General features: G+C 39.8%; 1 protein-coding gene across 12 annotated transcripts in view; it reads left to right on the forward strand.

Moving 5' to 3' along the window:
- The first annotated feature begins 399 nt into the window (after nucleotides 1-399).
- Nucleotides 400-22301, forward strand: part of ARMC9 (armadillo repeat containing 9) — a 69558-nt gene continuing 47656 nt past the window's right edge. For 6 of the 12 annotated variants that reach the window (XR_012634038.1, XR_012634037.1, XM_074911873.1 and 3 more), the window contains exons 1-8: nucleotides 462-703; nucleotides 1906-2031; nucleotides 2582-2752; nucleotides 3744-3899; nucleotides 6618-6710; nucleotides 7970-7994; nucleotides 14417-14574; nucleotides 16440-16538. Coding sequence is in view for 10 of the 12 variants with exons in the window: in XM_074911873.1 (XP_074767974.1) it covers nucleotides 542-703; nucleotides 1906-2031; nucleotides 2582-2752; nucleotides 3744-3899; nucleotides 6618-6710; nucleotides 7970-7994; nucleotides 14417-14574; nucleotides 16440-16538 (990 nt within the window). In the remaining 2 variants the exon portion in view is untranslated. The other 6 variants (XM_074911877.1, XM_074911874.1, XM_074911880.1 and 3 more) reach the window with 2 other exon arrangements.

The following is a 22301-nucleotide window of genomic DNA, read 5'->3' on the forward strand; positions in this document are numbered from 1 at the left end:
GACTGTCATTCAGGCTCGTCGTGCAGTGCTCAGTCTCAGCAAGGCTCTTCCTTTTTTGCCCAACATCTTTTTCAAGCAAACTTTCCAAGCTGTGGAGCAGGTGTCCCTTGGCCATTGACTGTTTTAACCAGAGTAGGAATTACTCCCAGCGTTTCCATCCCCTCTGAGAGCGCAGTGCTGGGTGGCAAATACCGCCGGGTGGCTGTAATGACTGTAATTAAGAAAGATGGTAATTAAGACGGCACAAAACCATATGCTGCGATGGTAGATCACTGCGGATCCCCGCCTGCGCTCCAGGGGGCGCTGCCCGCCGGCACGCTGGGGAACGCCCCCGTCACGTGACGAGCCATTCTCGGCCTGGGATTGGCTGAGAGGGATCATGTGCGGCGGGAGGGGGCGTGGCGTGGCGAGGGGCCGCGGTTGCCAAGGCGACAGGAGGCGGCGGCGCGGGGCAGGTAGGCCGCGGCGCGGTGGTGCCGGTGGCCCTCGGGGTTTGCTCGCTCCCCTCCCCTCCGGCTCGCTGGGGAGCGGGTAGGGCCGCATGCTCTCGGCCCTGAGGGGCTGGCCGCAGCGCCCCGGCCCGCGTGGGGGGGCGGCGGACTGCGCTCGCGGGTGCTGTGTGAGGAGCCGGTGTGCCCGCCCCGCGGCCTGGAGAGAGCGGCGGTTCGGATGGGCGAGGACCAGCGTCGAAACCTCTGTGGAGGTGCCTTAGTGGGGGGCGGGCGGATATCTTCCTCACGCGGTTTGTTTAGAGGTGAGATGGGTAATGGGCTGTGCGTGGCTGGGCTGCGGTGGGGCTGTGTGAACCGCTGCGCTGTCGGCTACCACCCCCCTTCTTTATGATTTTCTAGGTTTATCAACGATGAGATGTAGCAGTAATGCTTAGCGATGGGTGATGTTCTAGCTTATGAAGCTGAGTTACTCGGACTAGTGAGAGAGGTTGGTTTTCTCTCTTCCCCCCCCCCCCTTTTTTTTTTGTTGTTGAACAAGGAAAAATTTCATAATGCTTGTATTCAGAGCTAGGCATTGTAACTGTGGTCTAAATTCTGGAATTATTTATTTGGTTGTTTGCTACACTCTGAAATCATATTGATTCCTGTCATGCTCTGTGGATTCAAAGGGCTTAATGTTCATTAAATGCCAGCAGTCAAACGTCAAATCATTCTAGAGTTATTTATTGTTCGTTGCAAATGAGGCTTTCATTAAAGGAACAGTTAAGCTGATTAGATCCACAGACAACTTTGGGGCTCAGGTCCAATCTGTGATAATGGTGAGATCTCTAAAACATTGCATAGCTGCCTCCTCATTTCATACGTGTATAAAATCACAGAGGCATATAAAAACCCTAGAGCTGATAAAGCCCAGGCTTAAGTCCTGAGAGTACTAATCTCCATGGGTTTATGCCTAAACAAGATTTTCCAGCTAGGCACTCCTCTACCCATATTGCCTGTAAGAGTTAACCAGAATATATACTAAAGTGTGAAATGGTCCTGTGAAAAAGACAGTGAGAGACAAACTTTCAAGGGTGGGTACCTTTGTGGTAGTCTGTGCCTTCTGGATAAATTGGCTAAACCGGGATATTTATGATTTGGAACAAGAACACAAGCTGTGATCTGTGAAATTACTGGCTAGACTGAGAGGTGTCACTCTTTCAGAGACGGTGTGCTCAGTTGTCAGTACTGTTCTCTAGGATGCAGGAGGAAATTTAGTAGAACTTTCGAGAGACAGTATTTTGCTACTACATGAGGTACCTGTTCTTGGTTTGTTGGTATGAAGCCATTGGTATTTATGGACCCTGCTACATAGAAACTTTAAAGGACTTTGGTAATTCATGCATCACTTATTAAATCAATAATAAATCTAAATTTTTAAAAAATATTGTTTCTATATGTTTTTGTCTTGTAGTATTTGGATTTTGCTGAATTTGAAGAAACAGTGAAGGTATTTACAAAGGAATGTAAAATAAAAGGGAAGCCACTACCTAAACCAGCAGGTGTTTCCTCAAGAGATTTAAAAGCTTTGTCTGTTCAGGTGATCATTTACATTTACTTTGAGTAATACTAAAACCAGTTAAAGGCCACTAACCACTGTGTGAATTATTACAGCAATGAGATTATCTGAACAGATTCTTGATTATTTGAAGAAGTCTGCTAGAAGTCTTCTTTCAGTGCAGGAACCTTCAAGTTTGGGATGGGTCAAGGATTCCCGTCATTTTGAACCTCAGACAGTAGGTTTAGTTCACACTATTTTAGATTTTTAGGTTGCTATACTTTGATAAGACTGATTTTCACACATCATAGGTATGTATTTTTCCCTTATGGTAAAGGTGGGTCCCCAGATCAACATGCTTGAAAATTTGGGCTTTACTGCTTGTATTGATGGTTGATTCAGGCTCTCAGAGATGTTAAAGATAGATGGAGAAAGAACATTTAGGTGGTCATTGAATGGTGAGAGATTTTGAATTAAAATTTTCATTCAAAGTGTTCAGATGGTACTTGATTCTTTAATTTGCTAAACTACTGTTAAAAAAATGTAGCTCTTCTGTGTTTGGTTTTTCATTGAATACTTTTCCCCTTTGCAGAAAGATTTGCTTACAGCATTTGAAAATGGTGAGCAGAAGGTTTTCTTCCAGCTCTGGGAGGAGCATATTTCACCTTCAGTCCAGGATGATGAACCGGTTGCTCAGAAGCTGGAGTTCTATCTTCACATCCACTTTGCCACCTACCTCTTAAAACACTCTATGGGAAAGCCTGTAAGTTTTGTTCACGGTTCAAACTCCAAATTGCTTTTGTTTGTTTTACTTATTTGTCTTTAGTGTGGATGAGGATTGGATGTTTAATAAGAAGAATTCCCAGAATATGTGTCCAGTTTTTTGGGCCACAGTCTGCATTTTAGTTGAACCAGACCGCTTGTATTGTGAAGTACAGAGATGGAGGTTGGAGGTGTCCTTATCTTGGAGCTCCTGATGTATTTTGTCTTGGAAAACACCAGCATGCCAATACTTTCACACCTCAAATTGTAGTCTATAGGATATTCTTAAAACGCTTATTTTGCTTCCAGTTTGAACTGAAGCTGTGTGTTGAAGCATAAACATTTCTGATAAAACAGGAAAGCTGAATCTTGACCAGCTCAATATATAATATTGAAACTGTAATTCTAAGCTGTCATAAAATAAAATCTCTGTTACATGGTACTTTCGTGATGAAGAGACATTTAAGTAGCCTGGAGTCAGCCACATCAGCCAAAGCTTAGTAGCTCCTCCCTTACACCTGTCAGCTGCTACAGGAGTGTTTGGATGCCTTCAGTGTGTTTTCCAGCCTCTAAGGAGCTTTTGGTCTGTTCAGTGTGCCAGCTCCCCTTCCTGGTGCTGTGTGAGTGGATTTTACGGTTCTGCAGTTATCACTGAAATAAAGCATGTCTAAAGTAGGTGTTTCCTTTCTGCCCTGAGTGTAGAATTGGCACTCTGCTTTAGAAACCTAGCCTGAAGTGGACAGGAATAATTTACATTCAAAAAGCAATTGTGTCTCTTCTTTTGTTGAACCTGGATGACAAAAACAGCAGCATTGTTTTAAATTTTCTTAGTGGTGAAAGATAAAATGCTCTCTAGAATAAATAAATGTTGCTTTTTAGAGAACAAATATTCAGGGATTTCAAACTTGATATTAATGTATTTAGGTCTCTGTATTTGACAGCTTTACAGTGCATGGTAGTTTTCTAGATAATTGTGCTGCTTTATTTCCTAGGACAAAACTGAACTTGAGGAAAGGATTTCTCATTTTAAGGCATACTTGGAAACAAAAGGAGTTGCACTGAGCCAGACTACAGAATTTCTTCCCTTCTATGCTTTGCCTTTTGTTCCAAACCCCATGGTACACCCTTCCTTTAAAGAGCTTTTCCAGGTAAGTATCTATTGTGCAGAGATGGTATTTATGATGATTTTTCTCATGAGGTGATAGGTATTGAATGATGTTTAGATTAGTAATAGCTTTTATTGTTTGCTTTAACAGAAACTGTACAATCATAAAAAACATATTTGATGGAGGAAGGGTTGTGAGATGCCATCAGTAACAAAACAAAGTACCATCTTAAATATATATTTTTATATTTGCTCAAGTCCTAAATCGTATGCTAGCTTTGTGTCCATAAATAAGGTTTGCTGCCTCTCCTTACTTTCCCCACAACCCTGAAATACATGTGCTTCTGGGAATCACTGTGTAGTAGTTCAAGTCCATGTACTGCTTTGAGGTTGTTGCCCAACCCCACTATCTCTCTCTATATATAGCTGGATTTAAAACACGATAGCTAGGCATAAGGAGACTGAAGCTGTTTCATTTAACGTGGAAAAGAGAAAGTCAAGTTTATAAGTAATCTTGTAACAGAAAATGAGTCAGTGTTTTCTGTGTTCTGAGACTCTTCCTCATAACCCTCACCAGAAAAAAAAATGCTGGAAGAGCTTAGCTGTGCTCAGTGCTTTAGTGACGGTTGCCAGAGGCATTTCTGCTGGTTAATTTCTTTGTTAAATATGTTTCAGCCTTTGCCTTTGAATGTTTAAGCTTCAGTTCTTAGATTTGCGTGTGCAAGGTGAGAAGAGAGCGTCAAGTCAGTGTGCTTGGACTTCAAATTAGATCTCATTTGCAGGTGCACTTTCAATGTGATGATGATCGACAGTTACTCTATTATTGAAGGAGTAATAAAACACCCTTAGAGTGACTGCTTTCTGGGCACCATGCAGGTAGATGGTTATGAGATGATGTCCAGAGCTGTGGTTTGATGTTCCAAAGTATTGGTGGCAATACCCATGAGGAAGGTACAGCCACCGTTTCACCTGGTGATGGCTTGTTCCTGAGGTGCTGTGCCTTAACTTCTTGGTTATGCTGGAAACAGCTGGTTATGTGTTTGCACTTGGTCTGGAGCAAGGAACTGATGTGCTTCATTGCCTGTGAATGTTTGTGTATAAAGCTCCCATGTACACGCACGCACGTACACAAATTTGTTTCTAAAATATGTATAATTTTTTGCAGAGTTACATGCTTAAAATGCTTCACGATGCTACTACATAGACCGTTGTGCTGGCTTGTCCAAGCAGCTGTGGGCAGTTAATGTGGTGGGAGGAGGTATCTTCAGCCTGCATTGCTCTCCTGCACTTTTTGATACCAAATTAAAGCTTAAGTGATACTTGCCCTAGGGTGACTTCAGATGTACCAGCTGATGAGGAGATCCAGTGTAACACCAAAAAAAGGCATATACTGCCATTTTCCTTTGGGACTAGCTATAAATAATGAGATGTACTGGTTGACCTCAGAGATGGGAGGTTTTAATTATACTTTAACTACTCTTTTAATTATACTTAGCAGCTTTTTTTTTTTTTAAAGCCTTATCTAAGATGAGGTCCTTAGGGTTATTCGTGGTAACCCAGTGTCCAAACTCTTAGTCCACAGTCACTCATGTTTCCTTGTGGGAATTGTACATCTCATTCCATGTTAGTGTTGAAACACATATTGTTTTACATTTGAGAAAGAACAGCAGTGAGTCACTAGTCTACTAAGCAGTGTTCTTAAGGCTTTTTTTTTTTTTTCTCAGGCGTCTGATGCTTTATATAGCTAGAGTTCCTGTCTGTTTGTGTAATACATCTTGAAAAATAATATACACTCCCCTCTGTAGGAGATAAGGTTCCTTTGGTAATATACAGAGTACTGTGGTGCACCACTGTCTGGATACTGAATTGGTAAATGCAGCAAGTAAATTCTATAAGCTTTCTGGCATCATGAAATAAGGGCAAATCTGAGCTGCAAGAACAGCTTGTAACATACATATGCAGCAGTAAATTTAGGAAGTTCCTGTTACTTGTTGGAAGATACTGCTTTTTCATCTGTTGGCTAGCTTTTTGTCAAACAAACTAGCTTAACTGAAGGTTTGAAATAGAAGAAATAGTATTCAGTGAATTCTTAGGTGTAGTTTGGCTTTTTTCCTTAAGTATTATTTTCTTGTGAGACATTATGTCAGGCAGAAGGCAGCATTCCAGTTAGTGGTTGATGTATTGGTCTATTTTTTGTACATGAGATGTTTTTCTCCAAACCCTTATTTTAGAAATGTTGTACCCTGATCACTGATGTCATGTCAATGATGCTTGAAATAGTTATTGACAAAATTTACAATTCCCGGATCTTGTTAGGAGTGAAAGATGACTACGGTGATTACTTTTTGAAAACTGAGCAATGGAAAATTATTCACTTTGTACTCTATTTAATAAATGTAAAATTCATGTTCATATCTTAATCTTTTTCTCAAGTTGCTTATATTTTTAAAAGTACTTCTAATCTAGGGGTAGTTGTTGCATGTGCATACAAGGCACCAATGCTATATGATAGTTTTACACCTGAAATATAGCTACATTGTGTTTTTAGAAGTCTTGCCTAAGAATAATACTGAACTCTCTTCTAACTTCTGTACACTTTTATGGGTGGCTAGCAAACACATTTGCTTCAGTAGGGAAAATCTTTTTAATACATTGCTGGCTGCCTTGTTTACTAGTGGAAGATTGCTGTGATCCAGACAGCACTTTCAGCAGAGTATACATAATTGGTGAACAACCATCATCATTTGGTTTTGTTTTCAAGGATTCTTGGACATTGGATTTAAGGACAAGATTGGAAAAGTTCCTGTCTCTGACTCTCAAAGCTGGACAGACTCCTCGCCTTCTCAATTTATTTGTATCCTTTGAGTAAGCATTTTGAAGATAATTAGAATTATTATAAAGCGGCAGTATAATTTATTGGAAGAGTGTGCCGCTGAGATTATTGCAGAATTACAGTAACGCTGCATTTCAGTGTTAGGGTAGGAAACGTTGTTTATATTCCACATTCAAAAAAAGCTTTTGAAAAAGTTATTAAAGACAATGTATAGATGCATATGAACCTGCATATTTATCATATGACCATTCTTTGCTTCCGTGTAGTACGAGATGACTGAAAGCACTGACTTAACCTGACTTCGTTCTTAGCATTTGTAAAGCTGTTAGTCTTTTCAGTTAGCCATTTCAGGGACTAGCTGAAAGTTTTCCAGGGCTTTTAAGGGTTCCAGAAATTAGTGTTTTATTACATGTCTTGAGCTTTAGACTATATTGTTTTTGTAACAATATTGTTTAAGCTGTGTTGTCAGGCCTAATTTGCAAACTAACTAGCTGTATGACAAATTTTCTTCTCCATGTTTTGTCAGTACAGTTAAAGACAAGGTAGAGAGAACTGAACTGGATTCTGTTTCTGGCTTCCCCCCCCCCCCCCCCCCCTTTATTTTTTTTAATACAGGGGAAGTTGAAAGTCCTTTTCCTGCTATATCTTTATTCTAAAGCAGCATGTTGCCATGGTGGTATTGAATGATGAGCTGGAAATGACATTCCTTCTGTTCCATTCCTGCCCATCTGCCAGAATCAGGAGCAGTGATCAAAACACTGATTTCACTCCCATATTACAGAGGTTTGTGTGGGAGTCTGGCATAGAACAGCTGAAGAAAATTTTCTCTCTGCTCTTCCTCTTTGTGGAGTAATGGACTGGATCCTAACTGAGCCCTGAATATTTCTTAGGTATAAAACATCACTTGCCCTAAAACACTTGCATATTTGTATGTTGATTTTATGTAAAATCAGCAGTTTGACTTTTGATTTTGGTGTTAATACATTTAGACTGAAGTTACAGTATCTTATACTTCAGGGCTTGATCTAGTATCTTTTAAGGTCAACAAAAAGTATCAACTCTCCATGCAACATTGTACATTCTGCACTTACCAGATTTTTATGTATTTATTTATTCTTGCTCTCATGTGAAGCATCAGGCATTGGCTGTTGCCTGGGACAGTAGGAATATGTGGCTTGGTTGGGTTTGCCAGTTGGTTGAATTTCTCATCTTGCATCTCTGGAACAAACACGTACTGAAAGGATGCACGTTTTCCTGAACTGCTCCTGTTCATACAACAGAAGGAGAATGGACAGTGCAACAAAGGTAAATGCTGAGATGTGGTAAGGATATTCTGTATGATTATTAGGGGCTATAATGGTAGTGGAAAGTACACCTGCAATGACAGAGAAACTATTGATGCATGGCAAAAAGTCCTTTGAAATCCAGACCCCTTTCTTGGTGATAGTTATTGCTAGACTGCTTGAGGTAAGTAGGGTTGAGCATAGGCATGTATTAGAAATGGGAGAGGGTCTAGTAGTAGGATTTGTAGTCTAAGTCTATTCTGCCCTCAAATATAATAAAAACAAGTGGAGAACTCTGTACAAAGTATATACCAGGTCTCCATTTTTAGTTATGATGAACATGAGTTTCCTCAGATTCCTTTTCCATACCTGCTTATGCCTACCTGCATCTTCCAGATTTCAAATCTCATTCAGTTATTCTGATGATCTTAGACAAAGTTGATTTTTGCCCTTATTCACTCATCCTGTTTAAACTCCTAAACCAGCACATATGGGTATCTCCTGAATAAGAATGTGTTAAGTATGACTCTCCGATGTGTTGCATTTTCAGGTAAGCTCTTCATATACACTTAGGTGTGTAAGTGACTTGAGGCCCTTTAAAAAATAATTTCAGCACTGAATCCAATTAGATGCTGATGGTAATTAAAAGATGTTATTTTTAAGTCAGCTCAATAGATAGAGCTTAGATTCCCAAGTACCTTGCATGCGTTATTTCACTTGACTTTCTATATTTACTTCATTGGTAGGGATGTGTGTGAGTCCACCTTTGTTCCAAAAATGACTTTTCTTCTTGAATGATTTTAATCTGTAGTTTTACACTGACGATTTACTATTTATAAATTGAATTAAGGAGGAAGTTAGGCTCATCTCCCAGTGTGAGTTCCATGTATTTTCTTTGTTATTTTGTGTTTTGTGTTGCATTAGACTTTTTCATTGAATAATAGAAATATTTTTGTGGATTTTTATTTTCCAGAAGTTACTCTTCTTCATTGCAGTGGACTTTTCCTGAAGGCAATAATTCCATACTCTGATTAAAAAAAAAAAACTGTATGATTGGGCCTGAATTATTTTGGGCCTAATTATTTTTTTATTTGGGCAGGTTCTATGCTTTGTACAAGTACAGGGACTGTCATGGTATTGAATCCATGTAGGTCAGCCTTAATTTGTTACGTGCCTTGGAGGTTGAGTCAGTTGGGATTGTTCATAAGATTTCTTGAGGCCTGTCTCATATGAAAGTTTTGGATCCGAGAGGCTATTTTTGCAGTATGTTGCTGAGATTGCATGGGAACCACAGTACATACTGTTGGAGAATGTTTACTTTATCAGTGAAGGAGAAATGAAAAGAAAATTAATATGCAGCACATGAACGAAGAGCAGTATGGCAAAGTCCTGAAAACCCTTTTGTAAATAGTTGGCAGTCATTAGTCTGACATACTGAAGCACTTCAGATTTGGGTGGGGTGGTGCATATGCTCTTGAGGGTGTCCTGGAGAGTTTAGTGTGTTTACCTTGCCTGATTAACCTGCCACAGTCTGGCTTTTTCCCATTTGCTAAAAAACTTTAATACCTGTGTGGCTTCCGAAGCTATCTGTGTGGCAGTTGTGCTTAACTTACAGCTCTCCCATATGTTTTCAGTTTGGCTGGAAAGAATTATTGCAGAATGGTTGGCGTTTTGCAGAGAGCTTCAGACCTGCTGTGTGTCCTCTGTGCTGACAGGAATGGACGGAATGAAGTACTTGGAAGTGTGTTCAGCTACTGCCTTGTTATATATCCGTGGCTGAGGTCACATACACTCTTACACTGTTTCAGGGAAGGGGAGAGTAGGGCAAGTGTCAGGCTGCTGCACAAAAGAAGGCGAAGTGTGACCTACCTGTCTGTCAAGATTTGCTATAGTCTGAATGGCTATTATGTGGAAAGATGTCAGTTTAGAATATGGATAGTAATTTTTATGGAAGTGAGGTAAGCAAGGAGACAAGGCAACTACTGCCTCTCCTGAGAGCAAGGTTTTGGCATCACCTAAGGAGCCCTGGTGTCTGACAGCAGCTCTTGGGACCCGCAGCCCCTCTGCTGAGAGCTCTGCTGCATTGTAGGCAGGAACTCAACCTGGCTTCTAGCAAAGTGTGTGAGGATAGGCTGAGACTAGAGAGGCACAGAGAGCAAGCACAAGTTCAGGAAGCATGTTTGAGGTGTAGGTAAGCTGTCGTAAAGGATAACAACCAATCTCTCACTTAGAGAGCAGAGCTTATTGTGGAATTATGTGCGTATGCGTAATGCCTTGGCTGCTCATAGGGACTGAATTCCAAACATTAAAAAGGCCTGACAATTACATACCTAAGAGAGCAGGGAAGAATACTGGTAGAAACATGCAGTACTTCAGATGATACCTATTGCCAGCATCTTCATTTGGCAGAGTTTCAAGCTTTACTGTGTGATTCCTAATCTGTCCTTTACTTTTCCCTTTTTTCCTCCACATATGAATAATGGTTCTGGGAGGTATTAGGTCCAGAGCTTTTCCCCCCCCACCCTTCTATAAGCTTATCATATGTAGAAAGCCTTTGTCAGTGTTGGGACTTGTGTCTGGGAGAGGGCAAGAGGGAAGCCAAAGGTGTTGTGTTGTTCTGACTCCTGTTATGGGTGCAGTATGATCACACCTGCAAGGTGACATAAATGTGAACTGCCTCTGAAAGGCACCCTTTCCTTTTCCCCAATCCTGACTCAGATGGCAAGGATTTAACATTTTAAACAAGCAACTAAATATTAATTTTTACCTGGACTGGTAGCTCCCTGATCTCTCTGCACAACTGCTGATACTGGTTATGGGGATATGGCAGGTATGCATGGGGGAAATGGGGCAGCGCAGGACCCACTCTTCCAACATCTGTCTGTATTTGAGTCGGCTACATGTCAATGATGAAAGCTTCCTGCTTTTTCAGTAAGGGAAACTGTCAGGAAATACTTTTCCTTTTTTAGTAAAATTACTTGTGTGAGAAGACAGTGATACAAAAAATGCAAGATATGTTGAGACTTTGTGATTTCTGTCTTTGACTCCCTTTTCTCAGTAAAGGCCAGTGTTTCTAATCGATAATCCCTGGATTTAACAGGCAAGGGCTAAATTGGATCCCATTTCTTAATTGCCAAGACTAGCATTCATGAGCTGCACTGAGTTTTGGTTATGTCGTTTTTCCCGCTGACTGTAGTTGGAAGATGGATTTTCATCACTGGAAACTTTCCTCACTGGGCTAAGAAAAGCAAGCAAATTATGAGTAGGTTTATGTTTGGTGCTTCCAACTTTCCTTGGAGTGAAAGTCATGCTCTAGATACATCCACTGGAAATTTCTGAATCAAGTGTGTTGTATCACGGTTAAAATGTATTCCAGTTTGCTCATCTAGGCAGAGGAACAAAATGCTGAAGAATGGCTAGTTTTGTGCAGTAGTTGCTCTCAGAATCTTTATTAGTTTTGAAAAATCTTCTTGTTTTGGAGCTGTATAATATTAAAGCTATGGGAGCGGTTTAGCAGTGATGGCTGTAGAGCAAAAATAAAATCAAAATGGAATGATTATTATCAAGGAAGAATAATTTGGGTTGTCTTTGGAAGCTATCTCTTCTGATTTTCAAGTTGATGGATATTGATTGCAGTTGAGGTGGTTTTAACAGCTTAAAGAATTGTAAAAAGTTTGGTGCTCTCAGCAAGGTTACTTAATGTTACTGGGAGCTATTCTAGTGTTCTGTTCTTCCCCCACCACCCCCACCCCCACCCCCCAAATGCATTTTACTAGATTTGAGCACAATCTGTGGCTTGTCACAGCTTATATTGTGATTTCACACCGTTTTTGGCTCCCTCCGAGAAAGTATAAGAAAAACATCACAAGGATGGCTTGATCTGCAGTTTCCTATCAGGTGTCAGTCACAAATCCTGCAGGTGCAGAATGCTGTGGTTCATGAATGGTTCTCAGAAGGCAGCCATTCTTAGAGGGGAGGAGGCTGTGAGAGTAAAATAACTGTCTTTTTTTTTTTCCTGAACTTGCAGATTTTGAAAAAGTACCCATTAGAAGTAAGTAAATTTACCTTCTCTGTATTCCATGCTTTAAGACTGTCAATTTATACCTAAAGTTTATAGCTAAATTCTATTAATGCACATTTTCTCTAAAAGATCTCAATAAAATGATAATATTGCTAAGTTTTCTGAAAGTAAAAATACGCTGTTCTGCCATCTACTGCTTTTAATATAAATGGGATAAGAGCAGCCTATTTCACAAATACTGAAATCCATAAGATGTGACAAGTTTTTAAAGCAATTTCCAACATCTGAATTCACAGAGATCTAATAACTTTGATCTTTTCCATTTGTAATGAAAACTTTACAAACAGTTCTATTTGAATAGTATTTTTCTGGCAGTTTTGAGCATCTTACATCCACATGTTTATCACTTTTTGAAGCAGTTTGTTGGAAGTTGTTTGGCAGGTATTTGTGCATGATTAGTACATCATTACCTGCAATATAACTAGATTGCCATGATAGAAGACGTGAAGGCTCTTCCAGATAAGCCGCGGTGCTAATACAGCATTTCCACTCCCCATTTTTCCCTCTGCTGAAGATTACCACCCCCCTACACCAGTTGCCATGGGACAGCAGAGTTTCATGCCCAACTTCAGAGAGCAGGGGAGCAAATGGCAAGGGATAGCTTTTGGATAAGTACACCTAAATTATCCAGAGCTTGTTTATTATGACTCCAAGGTACTGTATGTTGAGCTTTTTTTAAACACAGAGCGTAACTGGTAACTGCGTGGTGAAAATTTGTACTGCTTAGGATTCTCCAAATGAAGTTCCCAAAGATTTCTGCTTATATCACCTATGTTTTGCAGTGCTTCTGTGTTATGGGAACATATGATCTACATCTTTTTAGAGAGAGATATCATGAAAGTGAATCATGAAAGAGGATAATGGTTTCTTCAGAGATCGTGGGCAAAGTCTGTTCAAAGCCAGAAACAGGAACTAGGTTTTCTAGTTTCCAGTTTTGCATCTTAGCTACTTCATTTTACTTCCCTATGGGTCTATTTGGACCTAACTGTGTCATATTGGGTCCTTTGGAATGCTCTACCCTAACCCAAACCATTTTTAAATCTGTAAAAACAAATCCTATTTCTGTTTGAAACTCTGTAGTCAAGCTGATTCCTGCCCATTGATTAACAGAAATCCTATGGCACATATTCAGTCTGTTTGCAGATCAGTGTGATTTTCACAAAACTAGAGCAATAGTGGCTTTTCAGCAAAATAATTTAAAACACAATGTTCTAGCAAAATACATAAACATCAGCAGTAAAAATAGCGTTATTGTGCCTGCCTTCATAGTTTTGTCCAGTCATGAAGATGTTCATTGTGTTTCACAGCTCCAGATTCCATGCCTGACTTCCATGTAGAACGCTAATTTGGCTAAGTCTGAGACTGGAGTGGAGGATACAGTTTTTGGTGCTTAGTTTCCTTCTTTCATCTCTGAAGTAATTGAACCCAAAGAACAAAATGTAGCAGAAATATAACTTTTTTTGGTTTTGTTATTTTCAGAAACTGAAGGTACTAAAAGTAACTGATACAGTTTATCATCAAACAGTGAGTGATAGAATCACCTGAAGAATATTGTGTAGAACTAAAGAATAAAGTAGAGAATTCCCTGCAAGTTTGAAGATTTCAGTGAATATTTTATTAGCAGATGAGGAACTGGATAACTTGACTGTTGGTTTGGGTTTTTTTTTCCTGTGAGTTGTTCCATTTTCCTTAGAAGATAGAAGACATTATTTACTTTAAAATAAGCAAAGCATTACATAACCTAAATATCAGTGTTCTATTTCTGTAAATTAACTGGAGAAAACACCCAGCCTCACAGTGTAATCTAACACGGACATGGATCTCTGAGTACTGTCATTCTCCTGTTTTGTTGTTTTATCTTTAAAGTGGTTGCTTGTCCTTTCCAGTTGCTCGGTGTGATGTTTTTTACCCACTGTTACTTTAATGAATGTAGAAGATAGTGCACAAATCTCATCTGCAGCTAGGAAGTTCAGTTAACCAAGTCTGAGCTGCGTTTTGTTAAAATGTTCTTCTGATTTTGGTATCGGCCCACAACCTCATTTTTGTGTCTGATAGCATGGAACTTCTTGTATTAACAGACCTTTAGAACAGTATCCTCTTCACAAACATATTCAGTGATGTTTATTGTCTAATAATTGTATTGCTGCTGTAACTGTGAAGCAATTGTTTCTTTGAGCAGTTAAGGCAAAATAAATACTTGTAGATGTTGCAATGCAATGAAATCACTCTAGTGGTGTGGAATTATCTTTGCAGTGAAATTCCACCCCTTGTATAAAAGTAATTCCACAGCAGCAGTTTTAGTTGTCCCTTCAGAGCAGTAGAAATGCTGTGATGGTTTTTCTTTTTTATTATTCTCTTGTCAGAAATGTTGCAACATCTTCATCAACAATTAGTGGAGTCTGAGCAGAGGACCATGACCTACCTGAAACGATTTAACAAAATGCAGGCAGACTACCATAATCTCATTGGAGTCACTGCAGAGCTGGTGGATTCCTTGGAGGCCACAGTAAATGGCAAGATGGTAAGAGATGACTCAGACATGTACTTGCTTCCCCACCCCCCCAAAAACAGAGAGAGGCCACTAAGATGTGAATTAAGCTTTGTAGTTATGAGCATTTCTGTAAGTACTGTGTCTCTTTACTAACGAGACACAGCACTTTGGATGAGAGATTCTTCTGTTGTCCCTGTGTGCTAGGATAAAGGTAGTGCAGAATATGGGTTGAATTGTGCTGGTTCCGAAGTCTTGAGAAAACTATCACCATCTCACAAGACGTCTCAGATCTCTTGTTAGAGTCCCCTTTTGAGCTTTGGCATCAGCAGTGATTAGAGGGCATTTCTGTAATTGCTAACTGCAGACCAGCCCATCAGCGGTTGTATATTTTTAAACTGCTGCCAGATCTGTTTTAAATTACACTGTGGTGGAAACAATCTTCTCATCCAAAATTTTGGTGAGAAAAAGCTTTACTCTCTGTTCTGCTAAGAGGAATTTGTTAATTTAATTGGTAAAGGGAACTGGGGTAGGAGTGAATGAGTTATTCACTGTGTGAAACAGGCCACATGTGTGTGACCAGAGAAGGTACAACTTTCTTGTGGGTATTTTTTTATACAAAGATGATTTTATGCCTCATCTTTTGTGCCATCTTCTCTGTGAGTGTGCCTCTCTGTACTATAGAAGATTACTCTTATGGTAGGTATTAGTGGCCTCTAGGTGCTTTTAAAGGACCTGTGAATTGTTAGCAGGGAGAATGACCTGGGAGTTCTGTGCTGCCTGCTGAGAAGTCAGTATGTGCCTTCCTCCCATCATCAGCACGAACATCTTGCAGTTTGTTATGCTGCATCTGGGGTCACTGTCTGCTCACATCATTAATGCAGGGAAGAGTTTGCCTCTGGGTGTGGATTTTGCTTTACAGCAGATTAGGAAACGTATCTGCTCACATGAACTTCGATAACAGTAAGAAATACATAGTCATTCATTTGCTGCCTCCCATTTCACACTTCATTGCTCTCCAAGGTGATACCCTCTTCCCTTCTGTGGTGGAGCAACCAGGCACTGGTTATCTTTTGTTGCGGATGCTTGTTTAATTTACTTTATAAGTCTTGTGCTGGGCAGTCATTTGATCCTTCCCAGGTGTGTCCAGATGAGGGTGCTCTTTCGTTATGAAACTTGGTTTCTGTCATTTCTGAATCCAAAGTGGAATTGGGTACTGAATAAAATCATGTTGAAGTTACAGCCTTCTGAATTTGAAGGGTTTTGTTGTCTCACTATAGGTCTAAGAATATCAGAAGTGTCCCAGTAGCATTTCTATAATCTCAGTCCTCTTGCCTCTTTTCTGGGAAAGCTAGTAACTGTTCTGAAATTTAGCAGTTCTATTGTGATGAACGTTTTCCAGAACAAAAAAAAACACTGAGATGTTTTGCATTGAAACACAAAGTACTGTAAGTATTGTACTATGTAATTCATATTTGTTCTCTCTGCTATACAAGACAGTTGTGTAAGTTCTGCTTCTTAGCTAGACAACACATCAGCATATCACTGTCTAAGTTTAAAGCACAAAACTTGAACAACTTACCTTTTGACTGAGGAAAATCTGTATGCAAACATAGGTGTGACAAAGTGTTTTTCTTCTAGACTCTCTGAAAATATTTAGTGTTAGTTTTGTAAATAGCATAACTATTCCCAGATGAAGAAAGTTTACTCTTAATTTCTGAACAGAACTGTAGTTGCAGTGCTTGCCTTGTGTTTACACTGATGAGTCTCAGGTGTGTGATTTCTTGCCCTCTTAAAAAAAATGCAAAATACAACCAACCTTGAGTATAGAAACACTTACCTTGTAGAAATTGTAATTTTTATATAATCCTGTGTTCTCTTTGTTTCCTAATGTTTAGATCACACCAGAGTATCTTCAGAGTGTTTGTGTTCGCTTGTTTAGCAATCAGATGAGACAAAGTGTAGCACATAGTATTGACTTCACGAGGCCTGGAACGGTAAGTATTAATGTTTGGTTTTTTACAGTAGCTGTCTCAAAAGACAATACCACTTAAGATGTATATTGAACAAGGAATGTGAGGTAGTGGAGACAAAGCAGTGTGTCTAAGCTTGGATAAGAATAGGGAAATACATAAGATTTTGTTGATTTCAAATGCTGGTGAATGGCACAGTTACGCAGTCATAGCTGCATAAGTGTAATTAATTCTGTTGTTATGATAACAGTAAGCTGTGTATCTGTTAAAACACTAACTGAATTTTTTTTTAAAATCGCAAACCTTAAAACTCATGTCCTGACTGTGGTTTGATGGCACATATTAGCCAATTTAATTTTGCTGAAAAAGGGTGGTTGTGTTGCTCAGCTCTGAACACATTATCTGTTCCTTTCTGCTGTCAGTGATGGTCCTATAACCCTAGAGTGAATTGGCTTAGCCCGCTAAAGGCGAAACATCAGACAGGATCATGAGAACAAACAGGGAAAAGAGGAGCAAGGGAGGGCTTCCCTTATTTGTAAGAGCTAGTTGTTAGATGGGCAGTTAGATGATACACCTAAGCCACCTTGTTGATTTACATGATGGGCTTTAACCCCATTATCTAAGGATCTTAGATCTTATTGATAAGCAGCTCAGGATCCCTAGGATTTTTTCTTCCCACTTCACCAGCCTCTTGTTCCTTTTCATATGTCTGTAGTATACCTAGCTGCTTCTTGTGCCCATTAATGTTCTGCTTGGTCTGACTAAATGGAGAGGAAGCTTTTTTTGTTTTTCAGCAACAGAACCAGCTTAAGATAGTTTCTAGTGTCTGTGAAACTGTGCCTGGGGGTGTGAAATTTTAAATGACTTAGTGATAGTGTAAGAGCTGTTCAGTAGTACAACCTTTTTTAATACCTAGCTTGTTCAAATTTTTCAAATAAGCATTAACATTAAAATTGCACTAAAACATTTTAGTATTAAAATATTATGTGCCACTGTTTCACAAAGACAAGCCAAAGTCATGAACTGCTTATTGGTTTTGCTGTGGCAAAACTTTGTAGTAGGAGAGCTTTGTGAAGTGTCAAAGGAAAAGCAGAAAAAAATAAGATTCTTGCTCCTTATTCTAGCCAAGGTTTTTAATAACAGTGGCGCTATGGGTACATTTTGTTCCTCTTAAATCTGTTACAGAAAGATGAGGAGATAATAAAAATGTTCCCTTTTCTATGTGCTAATATTTTCAGATCTAAATATTATTCCTCATTGCTCTTCAAGCTGTTTTAAATGCCCTCACTTCCCTGTTAGTGGTCATCATTCCTTTCTCTGACTTGCCATGTATTTAGGAGATCCTCTCGTAGCAGCCTTTGCAGGCTGCATATCCCAGGGTTTCAGGAAGGAACAGGACTGCTGTTCGCTACCTCAACATGAGGGAGTGTCTGTAACTCCTCTCTCCTCAGATTTACACCATGTCCATGGTGCATGGTTATGCTATCTCCCACCCCATAATACACCTCCCCCCCATCTTCTAATCAACAATTTTCAGGAGTCTTCCCTCTTTCCCTGCCAATGGCTTTCTGAGATAATGCACTCTGTACCTCAGTCTTCCAACATTTTTGCCATCTGATGCTGGGGGTTGTGTGTGTCTCCCAGCTCCCCTTCCCTGTACTGAGATCATTCATTCTGTACAGCCACATGTCCTCTTCTATCTGTTCCTGCTTTCTGCTTGCATCAAGGCTTCTCTTTTTCTCCTGTGCTTTCAAGGTGCTCCATTTTGCACAGGTTTTCACTCTTACTTTCTATCAGAAGATCCTCTGATCTTGTGAACCCTATTGGGAAGGGAGCAGAAGGAAGAGTGTCATCCTTATGCAAGGTGCTGATTTGCTGCTTTATCTGCTCTGCAGAGAGTGCAGAAGTGGCTGAAGCTTTGTCTTCACTGATAAAAGCTGGGTGGATTATTGCTAAACTGCACGTCTTTCTGTACCCCTACCACATACTCTATTTTAGCACAAACATCTGTCCTTGTACAGTTTAGCCCAGTTTAGCCTTTAGGTATAGGCATCTGTTTCTTTCTCTATGGAAAAAAAAGACTTTTAAGAGTTTTAAGAACAATAAATGATCGTTGAAGAAGTGGGTAGGCAGCGGTGTAGAAGCATTTCAGTCAGAACTGCTGTCACTGAAGGTTTTTAAGAACAAGGTAAACGAACGGTTACCACTTACAAGAAATGGTTGACGCTTGGCTGCTCCTCCAGGACAGATTAGGTGACCACTCAGAATCTCTTGTAGCCATACTTCCTCTGTTTCCTTCTACTAAACAACTCAACTGTGAAATGACTGTTTGTCTTATACATAATGTTTATTTACTCCTGCTTCTCTGAAAGTGTCTCCAAAAGCATTTCTGCTCCAGAAGCGCCTTGTCACTATACTTATGCCACTATGGCCACTTAAGCACAATCTTCAGCTATGTAGATAGGTCAGAGAAACAGGATTTGGTGGTGGTGGATTTTTTTGCCTCCAGTAAATAAATTTTTGCCTCCCTTCTGTCCCAAATTAGCCAGATTAAGCTGAGTAAAGCTGTATTCTTCTGGCACAGATCTATCTATTTTTATAGTAGGTTTTACTAGCATAACTATTTTTGTGTTGCTTTGTGTCTCCTTTACCCACACTATTTGAGGTAGTTGCTGTGACAGCAAAATTCTCTAGGGAAGGACCAGGACAGCTATAGCACTGAGACTATTTAGGTTAAGGGTTTCTTGACTGGTTTAGGTCACTCCTTCACAGTGAGGTTATAGTAGCTACTGTGGTTAAAATCTAATGTTGTTTCTATAAGCAGACCCACACACTCAGGCTGTCTGAGGCATTAGCCAAGTTTTGGAGAGCTAATCACAGCCTTCGCTTGTAGACCTTCACTGCATCATAACCAGGTTTCCTCATCTTATCCTTTTGTCTATACTTGATTGATTATATTTTCTTGTTTATTTCTCATGTTTTATACATGAATAGCAAACATATAGAAACATAAGTGTAAGATGAAAAAATATACATAGCACATCTTCTGAGAATTAAAATGAGACTCCTTCCTCCTCATCCTAAACTACTTCTAACTACTCCCTGACTCTGTTGATCCAGGAAACCAGATGAGATAGACTAAAAACCAAATTCTGGTTAGTGCCACTAGGCCACTAAGGCATCTCATTACTTTTTTCTTCAAGGATTCCAAATACCTCATTGTTATACACTTAGATGTTATTGTTCTACCCTTAAGTGGTTTCAGGTTTTTGCATAAGTTTTGGAATAAAGCTGGAGGCATTGTGACCCAGACTAAGTAGTAGCATGAATTTGCAACATCTGTGGTGGATTTGTGTTGGAAGGTCCCTTCACTTTTTGCTCATAACTAATTAGAGACATTAGAGTGTGGTCTTCCCAGCTACTCCATTTCACAAAACTCCTGCTATAAGGGGCAGTCACCTGTATAACTGCAGAGGGAAGAGACTAGCAGAGGGGCAGCTCCTTTGCTCATCCTTACCATTAGGTCACTGTGTAGGCAAAATAAGTGAGAGGTTTAAAAATGAAGTCTATGTCTTTTGTCTAAGTCTAAGTTTTGGCAGGCATTAAATATGGTAGTTTGGTGGGGTTTTTCCCCTTCTTTGCCTTGAGTATTCAGGATTTGACCCTATCTCACTGACATCATCGATGTCAGGACCAAACCCTTAACAAATTAGTTTCGGCAGATCAGTATCTGTAAACAGATGAGCAGAAAAGAAAATCATTAGCAAGGAAACTGCTTTTTTTTGTTGTACTGACATGCAGCCTTACATTTCTACCACTTTTACTTAGGGAATGGGTGGATGTGCATTACATAGTTTGGAAAGAGGAGGTGCTTGTGTTCAGTCAGCTGTACTAACACAGCCTTGGACAATCCAGGTTTGGGAGCAGGTCCTAAGAGCAGAAAATGCTAAAGCATACTTGAACTCTACAGTATATTTTGTTAAATCAGCTATACTACACTGGTCATTTTAAGTTATACTGGGAAGGAGGACTGTACCAGTGCTGTAACCAAAATGAAGTACTGCCCAAGGACATTAAAGAGTGTATCTTGGATTATGTCCTTGGTAGCTTTATTTGTATGCAAACTTGATTCTGTTCCTAGTGCATTGTTCTCTGCTGCGTTTTTAATGTTAGGAAGGTAGTATTGTGTAATATAAAGCCTTGACGTCTCGGGTTTTGAAATTACAATAAAGGTAGCATGTATCACAAATGTGTGCTGTTATTGTACAAACATCAGCTTCCTGATTTGCCCCTCACTGTGGCTGAAGGCCTGTCCTTTCATACTGGAAGAAATTCATATCAGGAGGACAAATCCCAGAACAAGTCTTTCTTACTGAACTTGCTTTAAGACCGGAGGCAATGACGTCTCTTAACCAAAAGACTTTCCCAGTGTAATCATACCCACAAAATCTTACTTAGCAAGGGCTTCTGGTGTTTTCTGTTGCTTTGTGCTCTCCAGTAAACTGTCTTGGATGTCATTCTTTTGCAGAGCAACTTCATGCCTCTTGCCAGCTCCGTGACCTCCTGGGTCAGTTTGTGAGCCTGATCCACATCCATTAACAGGATGCACCTGCTTGTGTGTAGTGGGAGAGAGGCCACACTACTGTGTTACAGTTGGGAGGTGCTTCCAAGGCTTCTCTAAAGCCCTGTTTTACCATAAGCCTTTTTTCCTAGCTGTTACTGCCATGTTCCATCATGTCATTTGACATGTGTGGTCCTGAATTGGGAGTTAAGAAACCCAAGAGAATTGTCAGAGCGTAATGTCTGGATCTAAGAGTAGGAGGTCAGAGCACCAGGTCTGATGAGCTGAGGAAACATTCACTTGAATTTTCGTTTGCAATTTTCTGTTTAAATACACATTATGCAGCTAAGAGGATTCTGGCTCTTTATCACTGAAGTGTTGTGCATTCACTTCTCACTGAAAGTAGCATCAGCTAATGTCTTAAACCCACAAAGAGATTCATCAATTCAAGTAAGATATACACCTTCTTGGAATTTCTTGCATTAGGGATAGTGTAATAAGATTCTCTAAAATATGGGTTAAGGGGAAAACGGGAACTGCTGCTTCTGATGGGCCGTTTCTGTCAATAGTCAAGATGTGTGTTAACCACTGGAGGATCTGTGACTACACGGCTGTATAGTTGTTTGCATATATTGCTCCTGTGTCATGGAATAGAATAAATGCCCATTATGTTTTTACTGCTGTTCAGTCTGATTATATTTACCTGTAGCTACAATTAGGTGAATTAATGTCCTTTGCAAGTTTTAGGTCTCTTTTGGCACAAGTCTTGAAGCTGTGGAAAAATTCTATTTTTTTTAGTTCTCTCACTGGACAAAAGCATCAGCTCTTCTATCAAGTTAAACTGTCATTTACAAACTGTAAACAAGGAGGAATCTTTTTATTTTCTGGGACAGCTGTAAAGACTAGCATGGGCTCCTTTCTTGTGCACTGTGCCTTTTTCCTCAAACACGCTTTTTAGTGCAAATGTGATTATGCTATCAGGCTGTGATAGTTGGTGGCAGGTGTCCTGTTTCTTACTTGTGAATGGGTTTTGTGCACCAGTAGACCCCATGAAACCTAGGAGACAGGGTAACAAGTGTTTTGTTTTGTTTTGGTCTTTTACTACTCTCAACTATTTAGAGTGGATTCACCAAACATTATGTGGATGTATGCTCTTTCATTTAAAAATAATATTCACAGTACAGCAAACAAGCATCTAGCCTAAGCAAGCTTTTCTTAGGATGAAA

The sequence above is a fragment of the Athene noctua genome, chromosome 8 (assembly GCF_965140245.1).
Source record: "Athene noctua chromosome 8, bAthNoc1.hap1.1, whole genome shotgun sequence".
In the NCBI taxonomy this organism is placed as follows: domain Eukaryota; kingdom Metazoa; phylum Chordata; class Aves; order Strigiformes; family Strigidae; genus Athene; species Athene noctua.